Source organism: Siphateles boraxobius, unplaced genomic scaffold (genome assembly GCF_051911475.1).
Source record: "Siphateles boraxobius isolate OS27281-9 unplaced genomic scaffold, OSU_SipBor_1 130, whole genome shotgun sequence".
Classification (NCBI taxonomy): Eukaryota; Metazoa; Chordata; class Actinopteri; order Cypriniformes; family Leuciscidae; genus Siphateles; species Siphateles boraxobius.
Genome location: NW_027508734.1, coordinates 40,263,319 through 40,273,679, shown reverse-complemented (window position 1 = coordinate 40,273,679; position 10,361 = coordinate 40,263,319). Strand labels below are relative to the sequence as shown.

Genomic DNA, 10,361 nt, shown 5'->3' with positions numbered 1-10,361 from the left:
CCAAAAAACGTCCAAACCGATCTAAGGTTAAAAATGTAATTGATATTCAACAAATAAAAAATAGATATAATACAGATGAGCAAACGATAAAGCTTGGGTTGCTGAATATTCGATCCCTTACTTCAAAAGTAGAGATGTTAACCGGTGACCGTTTGACCGATGGTTGACCGTCTCAACGTTAACCGATCAAAGTTGTAGGTAGTCGGTTAAAAAAAAAAGTGATCTCTAAATTAGGCTATTATAGACAGTGGACTAAAAGATACTACAGTTAGCCATCTCATTCCAAGATATTTTTGTGTGAATTGAACAAATCCCTCACACTCAATTATTCATAACTCGCCTGTTTGTAGGCTACTTAATAAACCAATAAAAACATTTGGCGCGAGGTCACAGCGTTTGGGTTCGCGCGCTCACAAGGTTTGCGAAAAGTAAAGGCTACAGGCTAAAACACTGAAGGTTAGAGCCAGGGCAGACGACAGGATGAAGCGTGCAAAGAAACGTAGTGTGTGGGACCATTTCACCAAAAAGAATGACACAGTAAGTTGCAACTTGTGTGATACAGTGCTTAAATACAGTAGTAATACTGTAGAAATACATTACATCTATATTTCAGTGGTAACCGATAAGGTGATGATGATCATCATCCTTCTTTATTATTGTTAGCACTAACGTTACCTCAAACTAAAGCGGAGTCTCTTCGGAGCTGTCATTTTCTTAAATGAGCCGTTGCAATGTTTCAAATGAGCTTCTAACGCTAGACTAACGCCTTTATTTTCAACGCGATCACCTTGTACCCAAACCATTTCAAAACTAAGGAGCCATTTGTCCTCCGATTACATACAAGCTCCTCGGCGTCGCGTTTGCGGGACTCATGTTTCGCGCTGTAGGGGATTTTAAAAAAGTGACGTGAGTGGAAGCGCGGCGCCGGGGCAGTGTGTGTGTGTGTGTGTGTGTGTCTGTGTGTGAGCGGGAGGCAGAGAGAGACGCGACAGAGTTGCGAAATTGCAGGCGCGGCTCGAAATGGCTGTTATTTCAAATAGCGTGGCATATTTTAAACTAATCGGTTAACCCCTGGGTAGGCAAGTTCGGTCCTAGAGAGCCGCTGTCCTGCAGAATTTAGTTACAACCCTAATCAAACACACCTGAACAAGCAAATCAATGTCTTCAGAATTATTTAGGCTATAGGCAGGTGTGGTTTTTTTCAGTGTTGGAGCCAAACTCTGCAGGACAGCGGCTCTCCAGGACCGAACTTGCCTACCCCTGGGTTAACCGGTTTCAACCGGCTAATGAGGCTCGGTGGTCGGTCAAGAAAATGTTTAGTTTTCGCCATCCCTATTCAAAAGCACTCATAGTTAATGATATGATTTCAGATTATAACCTAGATGTGCTGTGTATGACAGAAACCTGGCTAAAACCAGACGATTACATTACTTTAAATGAGTCCACCCCTCATGATTACTGTTATAAACATGAACCTCGCCTGAAAGGCAAACGGGGAGGTTTTGCTGTAATTTATAGTAATATTTTCAAAACCACTAAAAAATCTAGTTTAAAACATATTTCTTTTGAAGTGTTGGTGCTTAATGTAAAAATATATAATGTAAACGATAAATCAAGTTTGAGAATTCTGCTGGCAACTGTATACAGGCCACCAGGGCACCATAAAGATTTTATCAAAGAATTTGCTGACTTTCTATCAGAATTAGTATTGAATGCAGATAAAGTCCTAATTGTTGGTGATTTAAATATTCATGTAGATAATGGAAAAGATGCAATGGGATTGGCATTTAAAGACATTCTTAACTTTATTGGAGTTAGACAACACGTGTCAGGACCTACTCATTGTCGTAATCATACTCTAGATCTAATATTATCACATGGAATCAATGTTGATGCTATTGAAATTCTGCAGCAGAGCGACGACATCTCAGATCATTATCTAGTCTCATGTAAATTACATTTAGCCAAGGCTGCAAAGCCAACTCCGTGTTACAAGTATGTTAGACCTATCACTTCTGCCACTAAAGATTCCTTTATCAATAATCTTCCTAATCAGTTTCATCGTCTCAGCATCCCAGATAGCTTAGAAGAACTTGATATTGCAACAGAAACTTTTAACTCTCTCCTTTCCAGCACTTTAGATACAGTTGCTCCGTTGCGCTTAAAGAAGATTAAAGAAAATAGTCCAACACCGTGGTGCAACGAGCACACCCGGGCCCTTAAGAGAGCAGCCAGAAAAATGGAGCGCAACTGGAAGAAAACAAAACTAGAGGTATTTCGGATTTCATGGAAGTAGAGCTCGATTGCTTACAGAGAGGCTTTAAAGGGGTCATGAACTGGCTTTTTAAAAAAAATTATATTGTTGTCTGAGGTCAACTTATGACGCTTATTATCGCTTGGTTTTTACATTCAAAAACATCAAAATGAATAAGTAATAGGCTATTTTCTACCCTAGTTTTGAGCCTAGCTCAAAAACGCTCGGTTTTTATGGGCGTCTCGCATTGAAGACTTGGAAGTAAACGCCCACTGCTGTGAGTGGATAACAGTTTTGCATAATAATGAGTTTCAACTCACTCGTCAGTGCACGTGGGGGAAATTGTTTTGAAAACTTCCAATGTTGTAAAATGGCAACCGGAATGATTCGCCCATACATGTTCGACCCAGAGTCCGATCCCGAATCGCAGGACAATGAACCAACAACACCTCAAATACAACGGATACTTCAGCCTGTGACAGCGTGGTAAGTTATTGTTAATAGTTTATGCTACTTCTAATGTAGGCTATCTTTAATGTTTTTATAGAAATTTTACTCACATAAGTGTGTTGCACCATTCCTGTCGGATCCAATATAGAAGGCACAGCACCGTTTTTCAATCTTAATCGGTCTGCAAATCCTGTCTCGACCTGTGTCTTGTTTACAAAACAGTCCTCGGCGAAATGAAGCGAACAAACGGACAATGTTTTACCCACATCAGCACATTTTAACCATGCATTCCTATTGGAATCCAGAGGAAGCTTATGCATCGACTGTCTTCTTTCACAACCAGGCACTGCACAATATTTAGTAAACGGCATGTTTACTGCTCGGTAGCTCGATCCGGTTTGTCATCACGAGGTAGGCCTATGTTATTTAGCTATGCCTGTAATGCGCGAATCGGTGGGCGGGGCTAAACCGGCCGTGTTGAAGTAGGCGTTGATCTTCTTCTGCGGGGGTGGTGTTTTATCCTCTTTGACGTCATAGTTCCCCAGTTTGAAAAACGAGTCGTTTGCTGAGCCTGGTGTCAATAAAAGCATTTATTGGACTAACAAGGACGTTTTCAGTTCTGAAACTTACAGGATATTCTTATAATATGGTGACCTCTTAGATGTCAAAAGCTCAAGGAAAATTTGATTTCTCAGTTCATCACCCCTTTAAAAGCTGCTAGATCTGCTTATTTTTCAACCCTATTAAAAGAAAATAAACAATCCAAGGTATTTATTTGAAAAAGTGGCTACACTTACGAAAAAGAAAGCTTCAAGCCCAGAAGTTTCCAAGAAACACAGCAGTAATGACTTTATGAACTTCTTCACTTATAAGATTGATAATATTAGGGACAAAATTATAACTATGCAACCGTCTACTACAGCATCACATCAGGGAGTGCATTATATTCTCCCCGAGGTAAAATTTGATTCATTTGTTGCCATAGGAGAGGAAGAATTTTGCAAACTCTTTAATTCATCTAAATCGACAACATGTATGTTAGACCCTATACCGACTAAACTACTGAAAGAGATGCTTCCAGAAGTCATAGATCCTCTTCTTAACATCATTAATTCATCTTTGTCTCTAAGATACGTTCCAAAAACCTTTAAGCTGGCTATGATTAAACCGCTTGTTAAAAAAACGCAACTTGATCCTACAGAATTAGTCAATTACAGGCCGATCTCAAATCTACCTTTTCTGTCAAAGATACTAGAAAAGGCAGTATCCTCACAACTGTGTTCCTTTCTTAAGAGAAATGGTATCTGCGAGGATTTCCAGTCAGGATTTAGACCGCACCATAGCACTGAGACAGCTCTCATTAGAGTCACAAATGATTTGCTCTTATCATCCGATCGTGGTTGTATCTCTCTATTAGTGTTACTTGATCTTAGTGCTGCATTTGACACCATTGACCACAACATTCTCTTAAATAGACTAGAAAACTATGTTGGCATTAGTGGAATTGCATTAGCATGGTTTAAATCATATTTATCTGACCGCTATCAGTTTGTAGCAGTAAATGAAGAGATGTCTTATCGATCACAAGTTCAGTATGGCGTACCACAAGGCTCAGTACTAGGACCGCTGCTGTTCACTCTGTACATGCTACCTTTAGGAGATATCATAAGGAAACATGGAATTAGCTTTCAATGTTATGCTGATGATACTCAGCTCTACATTTCTTCCAAACCTAACGAAACTCACCAATTCACAAAATTATCGGAATGCATAGTTGATATCAAAAATTGGATGACTAGTAATTTCCTACTACTAAATTCTGAAAAAACAGAGATTCTAATTATTGGACAAAAAACTTCCACACGTAATAACCTAGAATACCGTCTAACACTTGATGGCTGCTCTGTTAAGTCTTCGTCGTCAGTTAGGAACCTGGGTGTGCTCTTTGATACCAATCTTTCATTTGAAAGTCACGTGTCTAGTGTCTGTAAAACCGCATTTTTCCATCTTAAAAATATATCTAAATTACGTCATATGCTCTCATTGACAAATGCGGAACAACTAGTTCATGCGTTCATGACATCAAGGCGAGATTATTGTAATGCTCTACTGGGTGGTTGCCCTGCACGCTTAATAAACAAACTACAGCTAGTTCAAAACGCAGCCGCTAGAGTTCTTACCAGAACCAGGAAGTACGACCATATTAGCCCAGTTCTGTCAACACTGCATTGGCTCCCTACTAAACATCGTATAAATTTTAAAATATTGCTGATTACTTACAAAGCACTAAATGGTTTAGCTCCCCAGTACTTGAGCGAGCTCTTAACGCATTATAGTCCTTCACGTCTATTGCGATCTCAAAACTCCGGCCAGTTGATAATACCTAGAATATATAAATTGACTGCTGGCGGTAGATCCTTTTCCTATTTAGCACCAAAACTTTGGAACAATCTTCCTAACATTGTCCGGGAAGCAGACACAGTCTGTCAGTTCAAAGCTAGACTAAAAACACATCTCTTTGACCTAGCATTCACATAACACTCTATAGACTTCTATAATTCAATATTAGGCTGCTTAGATTAGGTCAGCCGGAACTGGGAACACTTCCCTCATATCCTGATGTACTCGTTACATCATAAGAAGAATGGCATCTACGCTAATTTTAGTGTCTTTGTTTATCACGAGGTTTTCCCTCAGCCTGCTGGATCCAGGCCGTTTCCAGATCTGACGAAGGACTTTCGCCTGGACCTGATGACAATGCAGTGCTGAAGTGCCAACTAGCCTCTCCCTATGGAGGATCCCTATACCACTCTACAGATAAAGCGTTGTGGAATTTTTCGGTTCGCATACCTACCCAAAGTGATAAGATAAAATAAATATTCTGCATCAAAATTTATAGACAAGTAGTTTGTTTAGGCATGGTTTGTAAGGAATTACAAACCTGCGCACATATATTCAAACGCACATAACTATAGAATCAATTCTTAATGCGCATGTGAACGCCATCAGCATCATGCGCACGTTTAAAGTCTGTTTAGAGAGAACGGTGTCGTCTTAGCGGCCCCTAATTTAATAACAAATGATCATTTAGACGGAAGTGAATCAAAACTAACTTTAGCTGGAAAAAACATTTTTCAAGAGCCAATATAAAACCAAACCAATCTCTGTTACCGTAAATTATATGTTTATCTCTGTAAAGCTGCTTTGAAACAATCTACATTGTTAAAAGCGCTATATAAATGAGGATGACTTGACTTGACCAAGCAGAATTTCAAGATAAAGCATATTTTCAAACAAACCTCGCAAAGGCCCCTACTTAAACATCACAAACCCAGCTCTTACTGGTTCTTGTGTCTCAGGAACAACATATTAGAAATATGTTTAGCTGTGTTGCATTTGTCTTGATGAAAATGTATCTTTCTGAACGGGTTTATGATGATGCTGTATGGCAGGGATGGGCAACATAGGTCCTGAAGGGCCACTGTCCTGCAGAGTTTAGCTCCAACCCTGACAAAAACTATTTTCTAGTAATCCTGAAAACATTGATTAGCTTGTTCAGGGGTGTTTAATTAGGGTTGGAGCTAAACTCTGCAGGATAGTGGCCCTCCAGGACCGAAGCTGCCCATCCATGCTGTATGGTATCGAAGCATTTGTTTGTAGCGCCGTAGCTTCACAACACTCTGTTCACTTTGACGCGTTCATGACCTGTTTAATCTTTGAAGGTATAAATGCAGGGAATTTCGGCTTTCACTTCTGTCACTAAAGCTGGATTTCTTTTCCCATGGCTCCGCCGTCTACAGTAACCACGAACCAAACTCTCACTCCACGTTGAGCCATATTTAAAAAATCTTACATACTTCACCTTTAACTGTTTCTGTACAGAGGCTTTACTTTATGTGTGTGTGTGTGTGTGTGTGTGTGTGTGTGTGTGTGTGTGTGTGTGTGTGTGTGTGTGTGTGTGTGTGTGTGTGTTATCAGTGTTTTCAATATTATTCACTCACCTCTGGATAAGTTGGAATTCTGAAATGTAAATTTGGCTTCTATGACTTCCGTTCTACTGCGAAAAGGACGAGACGCGTTCAACATCTCATACAACATCACTCCTACAGCCCAGGCATTTGCTGGGACGGCGTGGAATCTGGTTTCTGTGAAGACTTCAGGTGGGCAGTGATCCTGTCTTCCTGTAAGCAAGACATTTGCACATTGTTGAGCTTTTTTTCTTAAAGCGTCACTACATTCAGGTTTCCACACTCTCAAAATGCTCACCAAGGTAAATGTCGCTCTCCTAGCCCTCATTACTGAATAGCTGACTGCAGCCAAAGTCTATCAGCTTGAGGTCTAACGAGTTTCTCTTTAACAGGAAATTCTGCGCATGAATGTTATTATGAAAAACACCATGCTCGATGCAGTGTTGTACTGCCAGCACAGCCTGCTGCATGAAGACCCGTGCTACTGTTTCACACACTTCAGGATTACGACGAGTGATGAAGTCCAGCAAGCTCTCGCAGGGTTCGGGGAACTCCAAAATGAGAGTGAATTTTCGAGGGTGTTCAAACCACTCGTATAGCTGTATGACGTAGGAGCTCATGGGTTCTTGCCTCATCATTAGCAGCAGCGCCACTTCTGTAATGAGAGGTTCGGGATGTCCAGGCTAAAGAAAAGCAGTAGACAGAAGGTTAGCTAGGTCAAAATCTGACAAAACATTTTTAAGCACACTTTTCGTTGATCTTTTTAGATAAGAGCCTCAAAAGAGGCTTTTCCCCTCTAGGCTTATTTGTCAATCACATTTACACCTAATGCTTCCTATGGGTGTATTAACTACAGCAATCTGCACTTAAACAACTAAATACATATTCAGCTTATGGCCGACTTACAATATCAAGATAAAGAAAATAGTCAAACTTGCGCATCTGCTTGATGGCAACCTGCAAAAAAACCCACAAAAAGTTTCAAGTCAAGAACAGTAACAGTATTCAAGCACCCAACCTTGCACTAAGTATTAAACCATTTGTAAATTGTTTTGAATATGTTTTGAGGCACACAAAAGCCAAACGTTTGTACAATTCGGGAATATTTACCTTTTTGCCATCAAATTTGCGTGTTCCACTGTACACACTGCCAAACGCTCCGCATCCAATCATCTCTCCCGCTTTATAGAGAGACTCAAAGGACTCTGAAAAACAAACAGAAAAATGTGAGAAATATATATGGGATTTTTTATTAAAAAAATCAGCCCTGGTTGTGTCGAGAAAATAACATTAATATGGGGAAAATAATATAAATATTCTCTGAAAACAAGCCTTAATGCAATTAAGCCTTAACCTATTATGCAAAATTCACTTTTACATGCTGTTTGATCATAAATGTGTGTTGGCAGTGTGTGAGAAAAACCACCCTAGAATGATTAAAATGCACCCAGTGTTTTTTTTACAATCTCAATAATTCATACGCACTCTCTCAGAATGAGCTGTTCTAAGATTCAGCTTTTTGTGACGTAGAACATGGGAAAGGGGGTGGTTGGTCCCTCCCTCCGTGATCTGATCCTCCATTGTTGTTTCAACGACAGCCGGACCGCTGTTCTGAAGATTTGCGCTGCCTTCTAGAAAATGCCTCCTAAGAAAAATAAGTGTTTTGTTGTGGGCTGTAATACTTCGCATAGTTGTTTGCACTTGCTACCGACATCAGAGCCACTGAAAACGCAGTGGGTGGATTTTATTTATGAAGTAAATGCGCCTCTTACACTCCCGAAGTACGTTTATGTTTGCTCAAATCATTTTGAGAGTGACTGTGTTTTGAACGGCGGTCAATTCAAAGCAGGTCTTGCTACAAAATTAATCCTCAAGGGTGGATCGTTGCCTAGTGTTCGCGATCCAACGACAATTCCTGAAGAAGTAAGTGTATTTTATGATTTCTGAGGTAACGTTTAACAGTCATCGACAACAAATGTTGTTGTCGTCGTCGTATGATTTATGTAATTTAAACCATTTAAATAACCACACGTTTTCATATGTTTTTTTAAAGATATTGTTATTATCGGTGTTTGTGTTTTCAAACATTTGCGTCAACGTTATCACAGTTTGTGTGTGTCTGTGTGTGTGTTGCACAGCGATGACAACGCAATGAGTTCATAAATGTATCCAAATAACCATTCCGAGACATCCTGGTACATTCTCGATAGTGTTTCTTCAGCCGGAGTGTCTTCGTCATCTGGGTCGGACTCAGGTTCAAACATACGGCCGAATGCCATACACAATTGCGGCTCTATCACTCTCGGCCATTATGGTTCTACCGACTGTTAATTGCCATAGTTATGCAACTTACGCCCACATCCAGCGGCAGGGTGGGGATTAGCAGCTCATTTGCATTTAAGGTCGTCTGCCTCAAAACAGCTTGTTTCAAAACAGGCCCCAAAAATGACACATTCAAATGGTTATAATAAATTAACTGGGGGGTATTTTGTGCTGAAACTTCACAAATACATTCTGGGGACACCCAAGACCAATATTACATCTTGTAAAAAGGGCCATAATAGGTGCCCTTTAAGATATTTTGAGTGGAAAACAAGAAAGCAATACTGTTTAAAATAATGTGGGAGAAATAAGGACTGGCGATTTACCATTATTTGGCTCGAGGCCGGAGAGATCTGGTGCAGGTGATGATGTATCAGGATCAGGTGATGATGAATCAGGATCAGGTGATGATGTACCAGGATCGCTCTGGCTCCAGATCTGCTGGAGGGACAAAAGGCTCCACAACATCCACAGCGCAACTGTGGCAACAGCAGCAGAAATAACCCTTCATGGCCTCCCATATCCTGTTGAGGAAACAACCAATTCTTTTCCTCTTCCTTGTAGGTTTTTCTGAAATGAAGAGAAACATCTCTGATGTCAAATTAATGATATCATGACATAACTTACATTTTACTGTTGAATTCTTATCTGTAATGTTATAAATCCAAAGTAATATTTCGATAATTTTAAGTTAATATAATATAAAGATAATATAAGGATTATGATAATCCGTGGAATTATTCTTGTCCAAAATTATCTTCATTAGCTCTTCATAATTGAGCAAATAAGTGCCGCCTTCGCAAGGCACTTACAGTCTAATGGATCCCATAGCCAATCAGCTTTCAGTATCACTAATGCGTCATCACACCGGTAAGTAGTAGAGTGGTGAAGAAAGGAAAACTAAATTAATAAAGCCCATTTATGATTTTACTAATCAAGGAGTGGAGGATGACATTCATCATTTATTTTACAATGATCATTAGCACTATCTTTCTCAAATAATGTTTAACAGATTATTTAAGTTATAACAGTTTAACTCCACTTTCATGTGCCGATTCAGACTGAACATAATCATACATTGAAATAAAATGAACTTTATATGAATAAAATAAAAATCTAAACTTTCCGTGACTGACTTCACTTTTCCGATGGACGGCAAAAACAATGGTAATTTGCCCCCATATTATAATTACTTTAATACTATAATGTAATATAATATAATAATCATACATTTCTTTTAAATCAAAGTCCCAATCAAAGAAATACATCTGAATTAAATGCCTATATTTTTTATTGAAGTGGTGTCAATTGCAATAAACTGTGAATTCATTAAAGAGCAACATGCAGGTTGAATTTATTTCTGAATT

The 10,361-nt window shown here is 39.4% G+C and overlaps 1 protein-coding gene across 1 annotated transcript; it reads right to left on the bottom strand.

The window, feature by feature from the left end:
- Positions 1 to 3,126: 3,126 nt before the first annotated feature.
- LOC143736703 (serine/threonine-protein kinase pim-2-like) lies at positions 3,127 to 9,462 on the bottom strand. Its single transcript, XM_077227345.1, has 6 exons — positions 9,321 to 9,462; positions 7,783 to 7,877; positions 7,579 to 7,629; positions 7,016 to 7,355; positions 6,706 to 6,885; positions 3,127 to 3,275 (listed from the first exon to the last, which is right to left on the bottom strand). The coding sequence occupies exons 1-6, from the start codon at positions 9,460 to 9,462 to the stop codon at positions 3,127 to 3,129; spliced, it is 957 nt and encodes a 318-aa protein (XP_077083460.1).
- Positions 9,463 to 10,361: the final 899 nt, after the last annotated feature.